Raw genomic sequence first — 22,978 nt, forward strand, 5'->3', positions numbered from 1 at the left:
TTTTTAACAATCTAAAAGAACATCTTTAAAGGAGATCTCAAATTTTAAACATACTTAAACTTAAAATTTATGTGGCAGTTTCATCTTTGTTTTTTAATTTTATTCTCCACCGAATATGTTAAATTTAAATTATTATTTATTACATATTTTGACATACCCCGACTCGGAATGTCTACTAGGACTCCGAATCGAGCTGTGCTGGCAAATCCGAAGTTAAGCAAGTTCGGGTGAGATCATTCCTAGGATGGGTGATCCACTGGGAAGTTCTCGTCTGAGTTCCTAGAAACAAATCTGTGAGGGAATGGTAAGCCCAAGAGGACAATATCGTGCTACAACAGAGTCGAAATTGGGATGTGACGTATTTACTTTTCATAATTGTAATAAGTATTTTTAGAACAAAAAAATAATAAGAAAATGATAAAAATTATTTATTAATCACTACAAATAGATTTGAAGTTGTTGTCAATCCACATCATGCCACATAGGAATTCGCATTTCGGTTGGAATACACTAGTGTTGTATTTTTCGACTGTTATTGCTGATGTGAACTTTTTGACTTTTCCTTTGGAGACACTCTAATACATCAGTCTATCTGGAAAAAAAGAATTCCTTCTTAATGAATGAAAAAAGTCCTATTGTTTGAATAATTTTTTTTGCTTATGATCTTTTAATGATAATAAAGATAATAAGCAGTTCATGTTATAATGTTTGTATAGTGAAAATACATTAATCGTAAGTGAAGAGACAAGTAGGTTCCCATGAAAGAACACAAGCATTATAATTCTAAAAAAGATACAAATTATGTGAGGGTTATTTGGCGGTTTATATTAAGTGAACGATATTGTTGTTGTATCCAACTTTTAGGATATATTCTTAATATATTTCCATTTATATTATAACACGTGTTGTATCGTCTTATGTTCCGAGGATATTGAAAAATCTATATCCTCAAAGAGAACTAGGATTAGTTGGTTGGGTTAGGTACAACTAGAGAGCTATATATATCACTCAAAGTTGAAATGCACTCACGACAATATAAGGATTCACATGAATCCCAAATGAGTCCCACTTATTATAAATAGTCAATATATTTATGTAATCCTACCAACAAGATGTATTTGTATGGAAGATGTTTCAATTTTAACCTAGCCGGACCACATTCGAATTTTTGCACCTGGCCATAATTTAATTTCTTCCCCTAAGAAAGATGGATTAGGGTTTCAAGTTTCAACCCAACAAAAATGAGAAAATTTTCAATGTGCTGAGAATAAGACTCAAAATACCAAGTGTCATATTACAAGTGGCTGAATTTTTTTTTTAAGTTTTTAACCAATTGTTTTATTACACTTAATGTACGATACTCGACAGTGTTTCCGGCACACTATTTTCTCCACAAAAAGAACTAGTTATCTGGATGTGAAGTACAGATCTCAAATGGTTGCATCCATGTGTGTAATATGTATATATTATACTGTGATGATAACTTTGGAATTATCCATGCAAAACATGTAGCATGAGAAAATGAATAAATAAAATAATTAAAATAAATTGTGACAAGAAGGTTGGTAGGCAAACTTGAAGGAGTGTGATGAAATTAAATTCTCATTGAATGTCCGTTAGGTATATTAATGAATTGGTCTACTAAATGCCCATAATTAGCTCCACGCAGGAAGCCATTAAACGATATCACTTTGACAAATTGTAGTTGAATGCTATTTTCAAACATTTATGGGATACAACCATATTTTTTTGACATCACTATCCCTTATTTTAATAGCCGTTTGACCCCGAAACTCTCATCCTAGTTGAAAATTGACCCTTGGAATATTTTTTTTTTGGTAAATACCCTCTTGAACCATTTGAAATCAGCTAATTAACCCATAATCATTAGATTTGATGAAATTTCATCAACTTTGTTGGCAAATACTGGCACAATTTTACCTTTTAGAGTGAATCACGTGTGGTCATGTGCCAGTATTTGCTGGTAAAGTGGATGAATTCTCATCAAATTTGACAATGAGGAGTTAATTGACTGATTTTAAATAGATCATAAAGTTAATTTACCAAAAAAAAATAGTTCATAGAGTCAATTTCAACTAAAATAATAATTCAGGAAGTCAAACGACAGTTTATTCCTTACTTTAATTACATACACACCACCAGCATCAAATATCTCTCTATTATCTTTACAAAGAGCAATTTGTATTGTATGGATACACCATTACGGTGGTGTCTTGTGTTAATAATACAGAATAAATTAACACATCTTTATAACATTGACATAAAACTCCATTGTAGCAGTGTGCTCTCGATGTGATGATGGAGAGAGAAAAGAACACTAGTACATTCCCTATTCATGTGATTTAATGCAAGGGATGGCCGATGTGTTGAAACATTTAAATGTTCAAAATACATGGATACAAGTTCCAATCTGAGATTAATGAGTTTCCTAAATTAGGCAGGTCCTCGCTACATTTTCATAGGTGATATAACTACACAAAAGTATATACTTATCTATGTACACTTTATGTATGTGCTTGTATTATGATGACTTCATGTATACATACATGATACACACATACACATGTAGGCAACCGATTAACCCGGCATGTTGCCAGTCCCCCGTGGTGTGTGGATGGTCGACCGCTCGTCTCTCGTCTACAGACATGTAGATGAGTATTGATGAGGATTATTTGGATAAAATATACCAAGAGAGGACAGTCAGGAAGAGGAGGGTGTGTATTTAATAAGGCATGAATGCTAGCATGAGCATTTATAGGCCATACATGAATTTGGAGAAATTTTTTAATGTGCCGGGAACACGGTCCAATACACTAAATGTCATAGCAAAAGGGATTGGATACTTGAAAAAGAAATTTCCGACAATTTGTATTATAACACTTGATGTATCGGACCATACTCCCAACACACTAAAAAATTTCTCCTAAATTTGTAGCTCATGATCCTCTTACCCCTTGATTAATTTTGGGAAGAGTTTTTACTGGCATTATTTCCTTTCTGGATTATAATCAAATTAAGAAGGGGCGCCATAGTAGGTGAGAAACCGATGCTTTCAAAACAAGACCAAAAAACATGTGTAGATATTGTGGTGCAAACCCTTGACGTCAAATTTTGGTTGCGAATTTGGTGATACGTGTTTAATTAGTTGAAATGGCCCGCGGACTTATTGTGATGATGGCAAACTCAACAAGGAACCTTAAAACTCATTAGATTCATTACAATTAGATGGAAAAAAAATAAAACAAAAAACAAAATCATGGGTTTTATTTTGATGAAGAACACATATTTTGCCCCCACAAAGATAAGGTTATGGTGAGTAAAATTAGTCTGAGTGTAAGAGGCTTGTAGCTTAAGTTATTATGACCGTTTATTTATACATTCGAGTAGTGGTGGAGTCTGAATTTTATGGTAATGGGGTCATATAATTTAGCAAAAAATACCATTGGATCATTTCGTCGAGCTTCTAGTGAGTACCTGCCTAGTTATGCTGCATTATGTCAATTTTTTAGAGGCCTATCGAGTGAAGGTTTTCATCAACACGAGAAACATGAGAAGAAAGACAAAGGTAAGAAAGAAGAAAATCTACAAGTAACAATACATGGGGTTGCACAAAAGAAGAAGCGGTTTGTAATTCAGTGTTTTTGACTCATTCTTTCAGTTTGTCGTAGTTATGTATAGGGTTCATACACAAATATACATATAAATATACTTGAAGTTATGAAGCTATTGGAGTCATGAGCAACCAATGACCCCATGTTTACTCTGTCACCGCGTTTGAGGTTTTACATTCGAATCTCTCCTCCCCCAATATCGTTCAACCAAAAATAATCATCATGCTTGTTTTGCGATTCATATTCGTGATCTATTACATGGTTTGAAGAACCACCTGATTTCATTGCCGATGTTTTTGCCTGAGGACGGGTGTAATATTACTCAATATTTGATCTATCTATTTTAGTGTGGGGAACTATTTTTCATATATTGTGCTGAAATCTCCACAAAGTTTTAATGAGACAACATTATCATACCATATTCTCTTGTATCAAAGAAGGACTTATGTAAAACAAGTTTGTCACCACCGTGACATTCTTCCATTTCAGTTTAAAAATACAATCGCATGTGAAGTTTCTTTGCACAAAACCTTGCATTATTAGACCTGAAAACCACAATTGTGATAAACACGTTATAAGTTGTTCTCCTCGTACAAATACATTTTTCATCAAATGCATATCGCACTCACTTTCAAATAAAAAAGAAAAGAGTTTAAGGCTTTTGATTTGATCATATGGAAGTTGAAAACCACTACCAAATTTGGTAAATAGGAAATTTGAAAAAACAGGGTAGATGGAAGTGAATAGTATTTTTCTTGGGGCAGTGGCAACTGTAAAGCATCCTCACTTAAGGTTCATTAAATCAGATTTTAATTATTCAAAACTTAAAGTGCATTTACTGCAGCCGATTATGACATTATGTGTCATAATAGAAGGAAAAGGATCCTCTTTGGATCCACTTTGTTGAGATTCCTAGGATCCACACATTCTAACCGTTCATCGTACATCGTATAATCAGTTTTCGTCAGATTATATTTATGTTTAATTTTAAATAAAAAAAGTCAAATGATTTAAGACAGCAAAATACACGATGAATGACTAAGATTTGGGAATCCCTAAGATCCCCACAAAATGAATCCGGATGGGATCCAATTCTATAATAGAATAGGTGCTTGCAGACGTAGTTAAGTTGGCTAAAATATTGTACCCAACCCTCTGCACTCAATGTTAAATTTCTGTCTCAATTTAAATGAATTAGAATATCGCTCGAGAACATAACTTTGCTTTTCTTTGCCAACAGATATATGCTAAAATATATTCAAGTTCTGAAAAATATGCTAGCATAAAACACTTCTTTTTGGCATACCATTGTGGTCCAACAGCCATGCATATATAGCATGCTGCCAATAACTTGCCACAAAAGCAACAACATTAATACAGAAACCAAATTTCATAAAACTTTTTGTACCTTAACACGGATTTAATATTAGCTTTGTACCCAAGTTAGTGTGTTCTTCTCTATGCACCAGAATTCCAAATATTCTTTCTCGTTTTTATATGAATTTAATGTAAATTATTTGCCGTTTATCAAAAATAAAATCGATAATACACAAGCAAATCAAATTTGGGAAAAATAATGAAGGCATAAACTGATACGAGTCATGTAAATTATGCTAGAAAAAGCAACCAATCTTTTGAATGTACATATACTCTTCTATAGGGCTAACAGATCTAATTCTTCAAAGAAAAAAGACTAGTTGTAGAATATCATATACAAAAATCATATCAAGCACGATGAACAAGTCTTCTCTTCCTCTCAATTTGATCTGTTGAGATCGATCCGAGGTTTCTTCACCGTTGGCAGCGGAACAACCGAATTGCACCGAGGACATTTAGGGTTATTTCTCATGATCAGTACATAAGATAAGCAGCCAGGGCACCCTGCTGCAAATGGTGAAGCAAATTGCTTGTCCTCACTGTCCTCCTCCTGAGTTTCTTTGATGGGTGACGACGACGATGAGTAAGTTGGCGAAGATGACATCGATGACTTCAACATGGACGAAGACCGCCTCTTGATCGGCTCCTTCTCTGCTCTTTCGAGGGCGGATTTTACCTTGTCCAAAGTGCATAGGCTCTGGTAATTGCATGAGGGTGGTGGTGATGATGAAACTAACTTCAAATCAAGGTTAGTGCTGGTTTCATCAAAGAGATTTAGTGGGATTTTCGACGACGCCGACGGAGGGAAGTTCAAATCTTGCATCTTTGGAACTGTTCGATTGGTTTGGCTCTTTTGATCTGAGTTTGAATGTGAATTTTGGGCACTGCACCTTTGAAGATACACTTTCCCTGACTGCAAACAATCAATATACAAATATATTAAGTACACAAATAAATAACAATAAAAAGGTGAGTTGAATATGTACAATTAATCAATTTACTGATATAAAGACATAGCTTTTAAAGAATGTAAAATGGGATTAAAACTTGCAGAGCATTGAAGAACATCACCAAATTAATTGATTAAGTACAGAACTATATCCTCATCCTATTAATTACACACCCTTTTGAATTTTTTTTTTTGTTGAAACAATATCAATAAATAATTACAAAAGATTGTAACGACTTTCTCAGCAACCAAACAGACATTCCCAAATCCATGAATTAAGCAAAAGAAAACACATCACATACAGACAATATCAGTTAAATTCGTGAAAGAAACAGAATTGAAGGTCATGAAATCAGAATTCAAAGCAACCTAATCGAAAACAAGAACACAACAATACAAAACCACATCAAAATCAAGTTCCCAAGTTTTTCCCACCTAGAAATGTAAAAACACACTGTTTGATTGATTCTCGGTAAACAAACATGACCCAGATGAGAAAATCGACCAACCTTCAAGTCCAAGCGCTTTTCCCAGCCATTGGGGACCTGTAAGTCGAGGTCCAGTTCCTGGGAGTCGTTGGGAAGCTTGGAAGAAGACGACCCACTACCACCAAGCAAGTCTCTTGTAATCAGAGCCGTTGATTTCTCACCACTAGAATCACTCCCAACGCTCAGATGTTGGTCGTCGCTGTACCCACTAAGAACCCGAAACAGAGAGCTCACATCAGCAGCCATTACTGGGGCCTTACAGAGCTTCGTTTTGTGAGGGAGAGAGAGAGAGAGAAGGAGGGGGGTCTTCGGGATTTTATAGAGTCCAACTGTATATGGTAGTAAATAAATATAGCCCGTTATGTAATATTTAAAAAATAAATTAGAAAATACATTTATGTTATTTATTGATTGCTAATTTTATTTGCTATTATTAATATTTGTTTGAATTTGAATTAAGCTAATAATAAATCTAATTGAATTTGATTAATGGGTTCATTTATTGTTTGGGATATTAATTGATGGGGTTGTGGAAGGGGTGGGAGGAGAATTCAAGGAAAGGAGGCACCTAAAGTAATGGTAGCATTAAATGCTTTTGGAATAGGCTCTCTTTTTTTTTTTTTTTTTTTTTTGAGAAATATTGAAAAGATTCCCTTGAAATTCAGTTACTTTATAGATTGACATTAATTTCAGTTTCAACAGTATAAAATATTTTTTTTTAAATGTAAGATGTTAGAGAGTCCATGAAGAGTTCCACATTTGAGAAAATCCCCTTAACATTTTTCTATTTTTTAAAGCCGGTTTGAGATTGCTTTTATATGAAGTATTTCTACTCATAAGCATTTGCAAGGGCATCTCCTATGGTAGATGCAAATGACCATTTTAAGGCATTTTACATCTTTTCTTTGTTAAAAAATTCTCTAATGGCAGAACGTAAATTAACTATCTTCGTCGGAAAATGTAAATAATAAATTCTAAATTTGCATATTTTTTATGTATTCTAAAAATAAATAAAAAACCACTTGAAAATGCATCATGACGAAGCATCTGACAAGTGCTATTTCGAAAAGCATTCTATGACCTAAAGTTGCTAAAAAAACGGAGGAGAGGATCGACTCGTTCAGTATAATTCCCTACTTCTAAATTTTTCTGTCCAACACCGGCCATGTAATCATTGACAACCGAGACATCAAAATTGATTTTGAGAGCACTGAATTTTGGAGCATTCCATCTAATAGTTGGGATGATTTAATCAATAGAATAATAGGAGTTCGTAGGCCTCGCATTTTCGACAAAGAACTCTTGCTAACGCTATCTGCACATTTCAGGACATTCATTGGGTGGCAGAGATCCCATCAAAACCTTTGTTAGCTAACTGTGATTAGTTAGAGAGAAAGCTTTGGGAGGGTAAGAAATCTTCATGTGTTCAACTTTCTTTTCGTGTTCTAAACACATTGTTTTTAAATTCCCCTCCCCCCAGTCCCTTCTATTTGAATGATCACAGTTAAATCACGTCAAAATCTTGTATTAACTTATTTATAGTTTTTTTTTTTAGTACATCAATATTTTTAGGGGAGGGGGACTTCGGCTAAGCCACACAATAGACAACCTAATTTGGTATCGAATTCGTCATCCATGAAATTCGAACCTAAGATTTCTCACTTCCAAATGAAGAGGAATACCACGAGAGCTTAGTACTGAGTGGTGACTTATTTATAGTTAGTGAGGAGGAGAGGGAGGGGGAGAAGATCTAGAGGGGAGATATAATCCTATTCCCTATGCTTAGCTAGACCAAGTTTTTATGGATAATGATAGCTAGACCAAGTTTTTAGACCAAAATTACAAACCATATGATGCGTCACTAATAGAAAATAATCACGGTAATTAACAATTAAGTAATAATTCAATCACCAACAGTCACGCCATATAGTTTACAATATTTGATTTAAATAGATGGTTTCCCTACTATTATCCAATCTTTATAACTGAAACTTGTTATGATTTCATAATTTATATCTTATTAATTAACAAACTATGGCTCTAACCACATGAGTTAATCCACAACAATTGAAATTATATAAGATCAAAGTAAATGGTAGAATCTTTATAAGACTTTCATAATGCACTCATAGTGCCACGATAAGATTACAGGGTCACAATTTGACTTGGCACAATAAGATATCGAATTCACTATGTTATCCTCATCATTTGTGTAGGACAAAACTGAGCCCGTCTTAAACTAATAGAGCTTTTACTTACTTTCAATTACCCAAAATCAATGTGAGACTTAATTTGTTAGCATTGGTTGTTAGTAAACGTATGAGATATGACATGAATGAGAATGATAATTGTTCCTTGAAATCTGTTCTTTAGAAATAAAATGTTTAAGTAAAGAGACATACTATTAGATCAAAAGTAAGTTTGTCTTTTGCAATCATGTCAAGATTTGTGGTTGTGCGTGTCTTTGATATATTGTTGATTTTTTTAGTGAAATGATAACGGTTTTATTGGAACGTTAGTAAAAAGTAAAAATTTCAAAAAAGAAATACTGAATTAAATTTGAGGGTCACTCAAACAAACAAAAAAAAGCCAAAGCAAAAAAAATTGGTGAATTAGCCAATCTAATAGCCCAATATTGGCGAATATGTGGGTGTAACAAGCAACAAAACAACTCACCTCACACTTTAGAGCCAAAAGAACATTAATTAAAAAATAATAATCCGTATTCTAGAAATTAGAAAATATTTAAAAGAGTAAAAGTAGTAAAAAGTAGCACATAGATTGATATGAAAGAGGTTGTTATGTGCTATAATTGTTACAAATTTACAACGAAACAGAAAGAATTATTTGACCACTTAAACTTAGATGATGATAAAGAAATTAAATGAGTTTTAGCTTTTTTTCTTAAAAAGGGATCAATTGGTTGCCAACACACGAACGACAATCCACTTTTTCGAAGGTTGGAAAAACTCACATATACATTTCAGCCTTCATTGACCATCATCGTGTGAAATATGGGTCTGAAACGCGTCCTAACCACTAGGCCATTCCGTAGGGTATAGTGGTTAAATGAATTTTAGTTGGTGTGCATGAATATACATAAGGGGAAATATTTGTGCTCACCGTATTTGGTATTCATCACCCAATTGATTTGTCGTTAGATGAGTTTAACTATCAAACTCATATAGCAGTAGTTAATGATACAATGAGTATTACCATTACTTAAGGGTTGTAAGCAAAAATACACTCTATATAATTAAAAAATTGCTTAGCAGCAAAGTAGCTGGCATCAAAGACTAAGGTTCATTTCATAGTGTATTATTCTTTTAATTTTTGGTCTAATTGTATTCAATGATTAATAAGTTACATACCAGAATATGTCGTATGCAGCATTGCATTTTGACATTTGTGTTTATAGTACGAGAAGTTGACTCTTTTAAAGTGAGACACTTCACAAATTCTTTGCAACCTCATGTTTTTTCACAATATTTTATAATATTGACACGAAAATTGACGTTAAATTGTAATGTGACAGAGTTTATAAAGAATTTCACTTTTGAAAGAGTCTCCTTAACATTTCTCTAATATTATTATTGTTCTTTTGGGCATAGAAGTCGCACAAGTAAAGCATGTAGTTTTCGATGTCAACATTTAATAGGGGGGAAGCCTCTTTAGATGACCAAACCATGACAAACTTAACAGCAATGGGATGGCAATTTTATCCGCGACATTCAATAGTCAAATTCGATGCCTTCTCTGAAAATATATTTGCTATTTTCAGAAACTCTGGCTCCCCCTTTGTTTTCATAGTTAGTTCAATTGGGAGTTTGATCAATAATCTATCTTAACATCAATGGGATGGCAATTTTATCCGCGACATTCGATCTACGCATTTGCTTGTCTGTTTGAGAAAATTTGGATATGGGGATGGATATGGAAAAACTGAAATTTTTCAAAGCAGTTTTGAAAAAAGATTGAGTATTTATCATAAAATTAATTGACAATATAAAGAGCTCAATTACTTATAATCACATGTAAGGTTCATTTTTTCTCAGATGCAGGAATAATACTCTAAACATGTTCCCTTACGTGTGACAAATTTTTAAGCATAGCACGTGAACAACATGTTTGGTGAAATGGAGCACAGGTGGTACTTGATCTTCACACATGGGACAATCTACTTTGATACCATTAAAAAGTTAAAGTTTAACCATAAAACCAATTGGTAAAATGAAAAGTACTCTAACACAGTTATTTATAAACACATGTAAAAGTGTCTTATTTCCCGACGTAGAATTCATTACTCTAAACAAGTTTTGAATATGTTTATAGGATCCCGCTCGATACTTTCTGATCCAACTTTTTTATTTTGTATGTGGACATTTTATGGTTAGATATTTTTTTTTATAATACTTTTTCTTCTAATCCCTAGTTTTTTTATGTTGCTTGACATGATTTGATCAAACCAAATTTCATTCATTTTTGTTTTCCGAATTTTTACAATAATATGATTTTTGTATTTATTGGTGAAATAGACACGTTATCCAATGGAGAGACCATTACACGGCATATATGATTAGAGAAATGCTAATGAGACTCCTTCAATGTCAAACTCTTTATGAACTCTTTGTTACCTCAAAGTTTAATATTAGCTTTTGTGCTAACATTATAAAATATTATACGAAATATGATTATTTGCAGTACGCGATGGTTAAAGTCTTTTACCACAAGAAAAATTTGTGCTTAATGTTGTGGACAATTTTTGGCTATGAAATGGATATGACACATTCGAGATCCCAATTTGAACTGTTGCCATTCCAACATGAACGCGACTAGACCTGTAAACGGGTCAGGTTTATTAGATTTGGGTTGGGTTCAACCCGACCCGTTAAGTTAACGGGTCACCCGAACCCAACCCGTTAAGCTAATAGGTCACCCGTTTCACCAGTTAACAATTATTATTATTATTTTTTTTTGCATAAAGTTTATTTTTTGTTATTAAGACTTTACTAAAATATCCTTAACTAACGGGTGCTAACGGGTCTAACGGGTTGACCCAAAGTGACCCGTTATTTAACGGGTTCACCCGTTAACGACCTGACCCGTTAAGTATCCACCCAAATACAAATATTAACGGGTTGGGTCGAGTCGGGTTAACGGGTTGGGTCCAAAATGCCAGGCCTAAACGCGACTTCAATAGTTGATAAACTATCGCGCTTGAAGCAATTAATAACTTGGTCCAATGTCTCTCAGTTTTCGCTTACGAAAGGAGCTCAAGAATTCAAATTCTATAGACAACAATTGTTGGTAGTGGGGAGTTGTGGTCTTAAGATCGACTCACTCGAATGCAATGATGATATCTATTCTATATATAAAGCCAATGAAAATTGAAATAGTGATTTTGGTGTCATCATGCTTCAACAAAAATGCCTCCAAGTCAAAAATACTTCAAAGGCATCCCAAAATAATGCATCAAATGAGGTAGGGGCATTTTCGTCATTTTAATGCCAGTTATAAAAAAAGGTATTTCGCAAGCAGATAATAATGTGATTAAATTAATTGTCAAATTTTTTTTTTTTAACAAACGATATTATCTACATTAAGGAGGAGGGGAGGTGGGCTTAGCCTCACAATGGGCTAATAATAATATGATTCAATCAGTTGTGTATTAAATATTGTTTTCTCTATTTTTAAACACGTACAAAACATCTTAAGAGGCGTGTAATGCCGGTTATAAAAAAAGTATTTCGCATGTGGATAATAATGTGATTAAATAGTTGTCAAATGATTTTTTTTTTTAACAAACGATATTATCCACACTAAAGGGAAGGGGGTGAGCTTAGCCTTACAATGGACTAGCAATAATGTGATTCAATCAATTGTTTATTAAATATTATTTTCTCTATTCTTAATGTAAATTCTATAGAGACTGATTTTATTATGTGAATTCAGCTGCTTTAATTGGTTTATGAGGGGTTTCTTCTAGCATGATCTAAGATTACTCATTTACTTCAAATATTTGACTTTCCTTTTGTCAATTTACGCATATAAATACATTTAAAATGTGTAGCACGCCGTGATTCAAAAAATGTATTCTGCACACCTGTGAGCGCGTGCATGAAGGCTAGTAAATTTACAGTGAGTTTGACACAAAAGCATGACTTATTATAGATTGTTCTAAATGAATTAACAGCTTACTGCATCAGTAGTTTTTGTAAATATCTTAATTACTTGGGAAAAAGGAAAACGAAATTCGTGAAGAGCACGAATTAATAGTGCTTCATTACTCATATTCATGTGTGTTCCTCCGTAGACACGTCATCGACTTTAGTTTAGTTTACGTTTGCTGTTTGCACAGCCTAGAGCAAGCTTTGGATCACTTCAGTGATATATGGTGGCCTCGTTTTTTGCGGTGGTTTTATGTGGGGGTCACGGTGTTAAAGAATTTGTCACGTTTATGTCTTTTTCGACAAATATGGTCCGAGATCATCTTGGTTCTAATGGTCATTTGGGGTCCGCGCAAGGGTGTAAATTTATTTGTATTTTGTGCGAATTATCTTTAGATCAAGAAATTGATCAATGATGAATATATACACCTCTGGCACCTGTTATACTTGTTGTTTGTGGTAATGAAGTTGAAAATTAGAGTATGCATAACGAACAAACTAACAAACCGAAGAACAAATAGATTATAAATGAATATATGTTTATTAACGGAAATCTTAATGTTAGGGAGACTAAATTTTGTAAACTAAATGATGACATGGAAGTTGATAATTGGATTATCACTTAAATGTTGATTAACTCGCTTATTTCTTATTGGTGACATATTATTTAGTTTGCAATATAGTGTACAAATTAAATCTTCCACTATCCTAATGAAAAAACAAAAGGTTTATCATGACGGTTACAAACTAGAGAACTACAGTGTATTGAATTGTATTATACGAGTTACAAGGCATCTTATCTGAATTATAGAGAAAATGAAAGCAAACAATGCAAGAAATAATTAACTTAACCGACAAAAGAAAATCAATAAAATAACAATAATACTAGAACTAATTTTCCAACAAAAGAAACACTTTATCGCTTCTGTTAAGAAATACGATTCGTGTGTATTTGCACAGAGAGTCTATTTGTTTTGTCAGGCACTGATTATGCTATGAGATTTGACTTTTCTTTTATATATCGATGGAAAAATAAAAGGAAAACTAATGAAAAGGATTTGAAAATTTTGAGTTTTAATGATAAGGACAAAATAAAGGGTAAAGTGAATAGTACCAGGATTGACTTTTTAGTGTAAAAATGTAGTTTTTCGTTAAAGTGAACAGTACCGGATGCTTTTCGTTAAAGTTCCCAAAAATAAAATCTATTTGTTTTTGTTGGGCACTGAAATGAATAATTAGGAATTTAGGTGCGGTTATTGAAGGCAAATGGAATCAAATCATTTTCCTTAGGTAATTATAATTCCAGTTTCTTTTGACCTCACAATCTTTATCTCGTAATCAGTTTTGAAGGTGCATGACATGTGAGCATCAACACAAGAAAACAAGAATTATGACAAATAATATTTATAAATAAAAATAACAGAAATTGAGAAAGTCTAACTAGTGTTGTCACTCATGCAAACAAATGACAACCGTTTATTAATGGGTAAGTGACGTATTGAATCTTAATTGTTCGTTTATGTGTACGATTGATGTTTATTTCACTACGTACGTTGATAATTAATTGAGGTTTACGTGAAGACGGTGATTACCAAAACCCTAAACAAGATTGTCCAAGAATAGGTAAAATGAAAAAAAAATTATTTCTTCTCGCACAAGAAAAAGTAAATTTATTATTCCTTGTGGCCGTACGAGTGCTCGATCACGAAGCTTCTGAGTTAGGGCTTCGCGGTGGTTGATCACGACGTTAATTAAAGTTGTAAAGATTAGTTGGTTGATAATTTAGAGGCTTGTGATATAATTAGGAGTTAAGTGTGATTAGCTACAAGATTGATTGTTCCGTTAAATGCATTTTGGTTTATTTAATGAGTTAGGAGAGAGATTCAAAGAATAGAGAGACAGGGAGCATGCAAACGATGATAACATTGAATGCCATGAAATATTGGTAGATATATATTCGTGAGTTAAAATCATCTGCACCCATAATTTTTTATGGCTTTTCTATGTTCTAATTATTTGAGTGACACGTGTGTCATTTTAACTTAATTTAGTTTATAATTTTTCTTATTGAGGAAATAAGTTAGAGAGTTAACTATTAAGTGAGGTTTAAATCAATGGTCAGATATCAACAAATAAGTGAGGTCTTAGGTTCAATTTTTGAATTTGAACCACATTGTTACCAGCCTATTGTGAGGCTTAGCCAAATCCCTTTCCCTTAGTGTAGATAGTATTGTTTGTTAAAATATTTGGGGTGTAGATGTCAACGAAAACCTCCTAATAGCTAGTTGCTAGGTAGGTGCTTGTGGAGGTAATTTTGCATGAAGTTTGTTTTAAGTTATCGGAAGAGATCCTCTCCGGATCGCTCCCACCAAATCCACAAAATCCATTAATCCGGACTATTGAAATTTGATCCAACAGTTACAAACAGGGGGTTCCTTTAAAAATTATAAAAATTGGAGCCGTTAGATCAAATTTCAATGATCCGGATTAATGGATTGGGTGGCTTTGGTGGGAGAGATCCGGAGAGGATCTCTTCATATATTCTAAATACATGATACTTTTGGTAATTTTAGAAAATTTTATATTAATTTGATAAGTTAAGCATCATTCCAAGTAAGTATTTGGCGTATGAGAAGTGATTTTGCACACTCTTTTTATTTTCTCACACCCTCCTCTTATTTATGGCTATTGAATTGAATAAATCAAACGAAATCAACGACAATGATTGAACATGAGTATGTAAAAGGTTAAAAAAAACGTCTGAAAATTACTTTCCTTGGCGTATTAGACTTTACATTCTTCCCACCAAGTTTAAGATGGCTAGATTAACGGATATTATGCGTGTGATGAGTTCGATACCTAGGATTTCGACCATCACCACACTCATCATCTTGTATCCATTTAAAGCTAAAACCTATGGTTTCTTTATATAGATTGTCAAGCTTTGAATGGACATGATATATGGTAACAAACAAAGAAACCACACTGCAGTAATGAGCATTGCGTGGACAAGTGCACGACTGAATTGAATGCTTGAGCTTCGTATTTTCATAACCTAAAAGAAAAGGAAAAATACAAGGGAGCGCATTTATCGTTGTCTATGTATTTAAGCAAAGGAAGGTACAAGTATTAAATATGAATTGAGAATTGTTAAAGAGACTATCTCAAAAGTAGGGGCTATCTATGGATTACTTACCACCTTACAGTTTAACGTCAATTTCTGTAACAATATTAAAATATTGTGCAAAAAACATGAGATGACTGAGAGTACACCAAAAGTTTCACTTTTGAGAAAGTCTGTTTAACCTTTCTTATATGAATTTCAATGCTATAAAAAAAAAAAAAAAAAAAAAGTGAAATGCCAAATTGCTGAGTTTGTTTATAGAATGGTAAAATAGGAATAGGAGGACTTTTGGTTTGACAACTAATCCAGCCTAAAAACTTGGGCCTCTTTTGGCTAGAAAATTTGGGCTAGTGTACACCAAAATTGGGTATTTACACCCACGCATTTGATAAGTACACCCAACACCAAAAGAAGTTCTAAAAGTTTCAATTTAGGATGGTAATGAATACGTACTTCTCTTATTCACTAGAAAAAATGCATGTGGTAGTGAAATTTTCAATTTTGTCAATCTTAATTAGCTTTTGCGACATTTTTCTAAAACTTAATATTTCAAAAATTATGATTTAAGACATAAATAACACATGAGATAGTGATGTCGTAAGAGAAAGAGAGTCTTGTGGTCGGACACTTATAGAGCAACAAACACAATCAAACATTAGGATGAGATAAGTTTCTGATGGATAAAGCTTTTCACGTCAACCCGCTGCGCCGCGGATTCAGACTATCTCCCACTCTTATAGTGTAGTTCAAATTAGTAATATCGTTTGGAGAACCACGTTGATTTTCCTATACAATAATTCAGGCACTAAAATGATGGAATGGAAAGTTGGGGAACCAAATTGATAATCGAGAAATACTTCGGGGGCATCGGTGGAGAAAAAGGAAGAATTTTTTATCAAGTAAATACAAAATCTTCTCTCTCAGAGGAGACCCAAAACCAGAGAGAGAAAAAATGCAGATTTTCGTGAAGACCCTAACCGGAAAGACCATCACTTTGGAGGTCGAGAGCAGCGACACCGTCGACAATGTCAAAGCCAAGATCCAGGTACTCTTTCTCTCTCTCGCTCTTTAGTTTAATTGTAGATTTTCAGCTTATTTATTTGTTTTATTAGTACGAAAATCTGTAATTTATGGAAAATTTGTGTAAAGTATAATTATGGCTGTATTTTCTATAAAAATTAGGTATCTGTTGAATTGATGGGTTTTGTGATAATCTTTAATTCGTGTTTTATGTTAGAGTTATTTGGCTTAGTTAGTTGGTATAAGTTTATACAGCATAAGAGCACCAATTTGATTGGGAGATGATGGTCTGTTTAGTGTTTAAATACTTTTGGTTGCAGAGAGAAAAAGGAAATTTTGATTCTGAATGTTGTGATTTTGGTTTTTGATCAACACTTTTGGTGCGTTTGGACGGGGGACTTTAAAGTTCCATGGAATTTAGGACAATCTGTCAGGAATTAGTGTCCATTTGTTGTGTTTTAGTAATAGCTTTGTAGTTTTGCAGTGCTTGATTTTCATTGGCAGTGTTCTTGTAGTGCATTTTGATACTCGAGTCTAAAGTTTCTTAGTACTTTATAGTCAACAACAACAACAACAACAAAGCCTTTTCCCATTAAGTGGGGTCGGCTATATGAATCCTAGAACGCCATTGCGCTCGGTCCTGTGTCATGTCCTCCGTTAAATCCAAGTACTCTAAGTCTTTTCTTAGAGTCTCTTCTAAAGTTTTCCTAGGTCTTCCTCTACCCCTTCGGCCTTGAACCTCTGTCGCATAGTTGCATCTTCTAACCGGAGCGTCAGTAGGCCTTCTTTGCCAAGGAAGAAAAAATCGATAATATCGGCGATATTTCGCCGATATTATCGTTTTTTTAGGGGTCCGATACTTTTTTAACTATCCAAATGATTTTCGTCAAAATATCGCGATATTTTCGATAATATCGATAATATCGCGATATTTTCGAAACTATCGCGATATTTGGCACTGTAGTAACCGGAGAAGAACGCCGGAGCAAATTAACCGAATCCCTAAATCCCCAAATTCGAATTCAAAAGCAAATTAACTGAATCCCTAAATCCCCAAATTCGAATTCAAAGCAAATTAACTGAATCCCTAATTCCTAAATCCCTAAATTCGAATTCAGTACAAAAATGAAATTACATGCAGAAAATTCGAATTCTGTACAAAAATGAAATTACATGCCGAGAAGAAGAGAAGTAGGAGCCTAGGAACGTCGTCTTCCTCACGAATCCAAGACGGCTGGGACAACGTCGTCCTCCTCACCGACGACTACGATGAGTTTCGATCCATCGTCCGGTGTCCGCTGCCTCCGCTTCTCTCCGGATCCCAAAACCCGCTCAGGTTTGATGCACTATCCTAGAGGAATCAGACATGCATGTTTCGCTCTACCATGGATGGGGTCTGAGAGGAAAAAGAGAGAGAGTAAAGAGAAATGAAAGACTTCTTTCCGTCTCTATTGAAATGCGAGAGACTGGGGTTTACAAAGCTTTCAGAAAAGTAAGGTTGATCTTAACCGTTCCTTTGGAATCTTAAGGAGCTCCATGCCGTGATGCATGCCACGTGTTCAAAGCTGGAGTATTCCTATGTCTGCTCAATTTACTCGGTTTGAATTAAAGAGGGGAGAGAGCCGTTTGGGCTCTGACAGAGACAGAAACAAATCTGCACGCCACTTTTTTTTTTTTTTTTTTTTTTTTTTACGGGGAATCCAATGTTTATTTCAAAAGGGCGTGCAGCAAGTGGCCCGTCACGTCCTGATCTTTTCCATACATCCCAGGTGGTTTGAAGTCCTTTCTTTACATTTTGTTTTCTAGTTTCTTTCATTTTCTTTTCTTTTTATAGTCTTGTCCATTTTATTTTTCTAGTGTCACAGTTTTTGTGTTGTGTTTTTTTTATTTTTTTTAGTTTTCTTTTTATTTTCCACACCTTGAGGACAAAGTGCGAAATAAGTTTGGGGGTGGGAAATAACATTTTAGGTTTTTAATTTTTGTGTCAGGATAAAATTTTCATTTTTCTTAAGTTAATATCCATAGATTATTTTAAACGTTAAAACAAATGGACATGGTAAAGATTAATCCCACAGTAGAGTCTTTTCTATTTATCGTTGCTTAGACACTAATTCATGAATTATACTCTAAAGTTTGCACATCACACTACCATGGTTTGTGGGGAGTGAGATTGAAACACTCGCTTTTAGTCTAAGTTTATTTTTAAATTTTGTTTTAAGTAAAGTCAGTTATTATTGTGAAAAAGAGTAATAATTGTCTCACCCGAGGTTTTGCCTAGTAACCGGGCCAGTCCTGCCTAATCAGCAGTGATTCTCGCGTCAAACGGTAGAGTTTTGGCATGGGGCAGGGTGGTTAGTTGGTTTCGTAGCCTTTTCAGCTCGGGTTAATAAGTCCTTAGGGGTGTTCTACACCTAGTGCCCTAAAGCCCTAGTGGTTTGGGAGTCATTGACCTAAAGCTCGCTACATGGGTTGGATCGAAAGTTTAAGTGAACCGACATTGCACGACCACTACTGTTACTTTATCTTCTTCTCCACGTGAAGACCAAATTCTGTCAGAGAAGAACCAAAAATGCAATGTATAAAGTGTAAAATATTGTACTAATTTATTATATATAAATGATTATGGTGTGTTTAGACTTCTTTCATTAATTACTACATATTTTCTACACTCACAATGTTTGTCAGCTCGCTATATAATCAACTTGATAATGTTAAATCCATCATGCAATGCATTTCCTTCAAATATTTTGTGATAAACTAATAGATAATTGACTAAATAAACATCGTGCAAAGTTTCAATAAAAATTTCCAAGTTTTTTTTACAATTTCCGTGGTTTCCATGTAATTTTTATCGATATCGATATTATCCCGATATTTCCATCGATATTTCCGTGTTTTCGGACTACCGATATTTCCGATATTACCGATATTTTCTTCCTTGTTCTTTGCACATGCCCAAACCACCGTAACCGATTTTCTCTCAGTTTTCCTTCAATTTCGGCTACTCCTACTTTACCTCGGATATCCTCATTCCTAATCTTATCATTTCTCGTGTGCCCACACACCCAACGAAGCATCCTCATCTCCGCTACACCAATTTTATGTATATGTTGATGCTTCACCGCCCAACATTCTGTGCCATACAGTATCGCCGGCCTTATTGTCGTCCTATAAAATTTTGCCTTGAGCTTCAGTGGCATACGGCGGTCACACAACACGCCGGATGCACTCTTCCACTTCATCCATCCAGCTTGTATTCTATGGTTGAGATCTTCATCTAATTCTCCGTTCTTTTGCAAGATAGATCCTAGGTAGTGAAAGTAGTCGTTCTTTGGTATTTCCTAATCTCCGATCCTCACCCCTAACTCATTTTGGCCTCCATTTGCACTGAACTTGCACTCCATATATTCTGTCTTTGATCGGCTTAGGCGAAAACCTTTAGATTCCAACACTTCTCATTTTGGTACTTTATAGTCCCTCATCCAAATTAGCATTAGCATGTAATGATTTTCCTTGGTGTATGTTATTACCAGGTGGTATATTTTTTATTGATGCCATTAGAGCAGTTTAGTGATATATATAGTTGTGGATAGAAAATATGCAATACGAAAGGATCAAGATAAGCAGATCTAGGACTCGATATGTGGAATGTAATCATAGAAAAGAAGAGATACAATCATACAAGCATGGAGGCGGTGAAAATCAATGGTTAACAGAGCTCAAGAAATTTAAAAGTTTTCTTATCCAGGCTTGTGTAGTAAACCGGTGAGGTGTCTCAACAAAATCAGCTTTTGATAAAGCAATTGAGACTATGGCGTCTGTGTTATTGCCTAGAATTTCTTCTGATTGGAGAACTGACTAGTATACATAATATTAAGGAAAAACTTATAAGTGGTACACGATTAATTTTTTATTTTTTTTATTTATCGAAAAAAAAACTACACATCATGAAAAGCTCCACAAAGTTTACATGTAGGCTTTTGTTTGCAATTATTTTTACCTTCCATGCTTTGAGGGGAGTATTTGTTGCAGTTGCTGTTATGGGATGTCATGGTTACTCATACATAATTGTTTTCAGGATAAAGAAGGCATCCCTCCTGATCAACAGAGATTGATTTTTGCTGGTAAGCAATTGGAAGATGGCCGAACTCTTGCGGATTATAACATCCAAAAGGAGTCAACACTTCACCTGGTTTTGAGGCTGAGGGGAGGAACCATGATTAAGGTGAAGACTCTGACTGGAAAAGAAATTGAGATCGATATTGAACCAACTGATACCATTGACCGGATCAAGGAAAGGGTTGAGGAGAAAGAGGGAATTCCCCCTGTGCAACAAAGGTACTTTTTATTTTTCCGGGCTGTGCTAACTTTTAACTGCTAATAAGTTGAACACTTCACTCAAAGTAATTTCTAATGGTTAACCGGTATTCTAGCTCCGGGGTCCTGGCCAATTTCGAGTAATTATTGTGTGTTGCCGTTTCATTTACGTGCGTGGATTTACAATTGATTGCAGGCTTATTTATGCTGGCAAGCAGCTTGGAGATGACAGAACAGCTAAAGACTACAACATTGAGGGTGGCTCTGTGCTTCACCTGGTGCTTGCACTTAGGGGTGGCAGTCATTGACAGGAGGCACAAAAGGCGCTATGGTTTCGAATCGGAGGCCCTAAAAATTTATATGTGAAAAATGAAGCCAAACCTATGTGAAGCCTCCAAACAGTCAATTTCATGTTCCATTTGTAAAAAATAAGCATTTTTCATCAATGTGTTTGTGCCTCTAGGAGGGTTTTGTTCTACAATAGAGAGCGAGAGTAGGCTTGATAACTTGAATAAAACAATCTTAATGTAGGTTATCTAACGTTACAAATGACTTGGGGTGTATTCAGAATATAAAATTTAATTTAAACCTTTTAGGACCTAAATAGTCATTTCATACTAGAGTAAAAGTAAATTAGAAGCCAATAATCACAATTTTTTAGAGCAGGATTAATGCCCCGTTTGTTTGATATTGGTTTTTTTCGTCAAAAAACAGCTCTACTTTAAAGTTAAGCAATAAATAAGTGTTTGGTAAAAATAAAATATTCTGTTTATTTTAAAAGTAATAGCGACAACAACTTTATAAAAAACGGAGTTTAATTTTTAATGAATATTTTCATTTCATGTAATACTCTCATTAGTTTTAAAAAATAACATTACTGATCTTCCTACACACATTTTATTCCTTAGAGAACAAACTGACCACCATCACCTAGCACTACAAACACCAACTTTACACTACTATTGCCATTACCACTATCATTGTTGCCACCACCACCACCACCACCGTCGTTGTTGTTGCTCCTACCATCATTGTCACCTCTGCACCCCAACCATCACAACCCACTATTGGCATCACCACCATACGCCCACCACTATCATTGCTCGTACCACCACCGCCACCATCGTCGCGGTCAACGCTCCAATTACCATGTCTATTCTTGTGATCATATACAATTTTATTACTTTTACATTAAAATTTACCAAGCGCATTTACACTACTTTTCATACTCAAAACGTTTTAAAAATATAATTAATTAAATGTTAAACTGCTTTATTTTATAATTGATTATTCTTAAAGTACAATAAAAACAATTAAAAAAACACAACAATTCAAAGCTGACTCTATTTCAACTAAATTTCGGGAACCCATGCTCTCAATAAAATAGTGAGGAATTACATTAGGCCATGCGGCACATTCTGCGCACAGAGAATAAAGAGGCCCACGTACCATGCTGCCCCATTTGAACTTATATTTTTCAACAATAATGTATTATTTCGGGTGAAAACAAGTAATTGTTCTCATATTCTTTAACATATATTGGCAAGTGGTCAATTACCAATAGTCTTTAAAAGGTATTGAGTTTTTACATGAATGTGTAAGTTTAAATTTTGTCGATAAAAATCTATCGTTTGACAAAAAGTTTTTTTTTTAACATATATATAGTATTAGTTTTTTTTTCTTTGACACAAGAAATAAAACAATGCGCTTTGAAAGAAAATATAATACAAAATTAAGTAAAAGTCTTGGCGGAATAAGAATAACCCAATGTCATAGATTTGATAAATATTTGTAGGAGCATTACCAAAGGCTCAAACCTGGTACTCAATTACTAATCAATACAATGTACCTACTTTATAGTTTTTTTAATTTTTAATTTTTTTTATATGTCAATGTACCTACTT

General features: G+C 34.2%; 2 protein-coding genes across 2 annotated transcripts; one reads left to right on the forward strand and one right to left on the reverse strand.

The window, feature by feature from the left end:
• Positions 1 to 5,209: 5,209 nt before the first annotated feature.
• LOC126586296 (uncharacterized) lies at positions 5,210 to 6,760 on the reverse strand. Its single transcript, XM_050251106.1, has 2 exons — positions 6,468 to 6,760; positions 5,210 to 5,922 (listed from the first exon to the last, which is right to left on the reverse strand). The coding sequence occupies exons 1-2, from the start codon at positions 6,690 to 6,692 to the stop codon at positions 5,389 to 5,391; spliced, it is 759 nt and encodes a 252-aa protein (XP_050107063.1). The 5' UTR covers positions 6,693 to 6,760; the 3' UTR covers positions 5,210 to 5,388.
• A 9,680-nt stretch (positions 6,761 to 16,440) lies between these two features.
• Positions 16,441 to 21,678, forward strand: LOC126586301 (ubiquitin-NEDD8-like protein RUB2). The gene is made up of 3 exons (XM_050251111.1): positions 16,441 to 16,782; positions 20,836 to 21,095; positions 21,271 to 21,678. Exons 1-3 carry the CDS (start codon positions 16,690 to 16,692, stop codon positions 21,380 to 21,382), a joined length of 465 nt encoding a protein of 154 aa, XP_050107068.1. The 5' UTR covers positions 16,441 to 16,689; the 3' UTR covers positions 21,383 to 21,678.
• The last annotated feature ends 1,300 nt before the right edge of the window (positions 21,679 to 22,978 follow it).

This window comes from Malus sylvestris, chromosome 10, assembly GCF_916048215.2.
Source record: "Malus sylvestris chromosome 10, drMalSylv7.2, whole genome shotgun sequence".
NCBI classification, from domain to species: Eukaryota; Viridiplantae; Streptophyta; class Magnoliopsida; order Rosales; family Rosaceae; genus Malus; species Malus sylvestris.

Coding starts and splice junctions, on each gene's coding strand:
- LOC126586296 (XM_050251106.1), bottom strand. CDS start 6,692: ATGGCTGCTGATGTGAGCTCTCTGTTTCGGGTTCTTAGTGGGTACAGC. Junction 5,923..6,467: donor AAAAGCGCTTGGACTTGAAG/GTTGGTCGATTT, acceptor GATTGTTTGCAG/TCAGGGAAAGTGTATCTTCA.
- LOC126586301 (XM_050251111.1), top strand. CDS start 16,690: ATGCAGATTTTCGTGAAGACCCTAACCGGAAAGACCATCACTTTGGAG. Junction 16,783..20,835: donor ATGTCAAAGCCAAGATCCAG/GTACTCTTTCTC, acceptor AATTGTTTTCAG/GATAAAGAAGGCATCCCTCC. Junction 21,096..21,270: donor ATTCCCCCTGTGCAACAAAG/GTACTTTTTATT, acceptor AATTGATTGCAG/GCTTATTTATGCTGGCAAGC.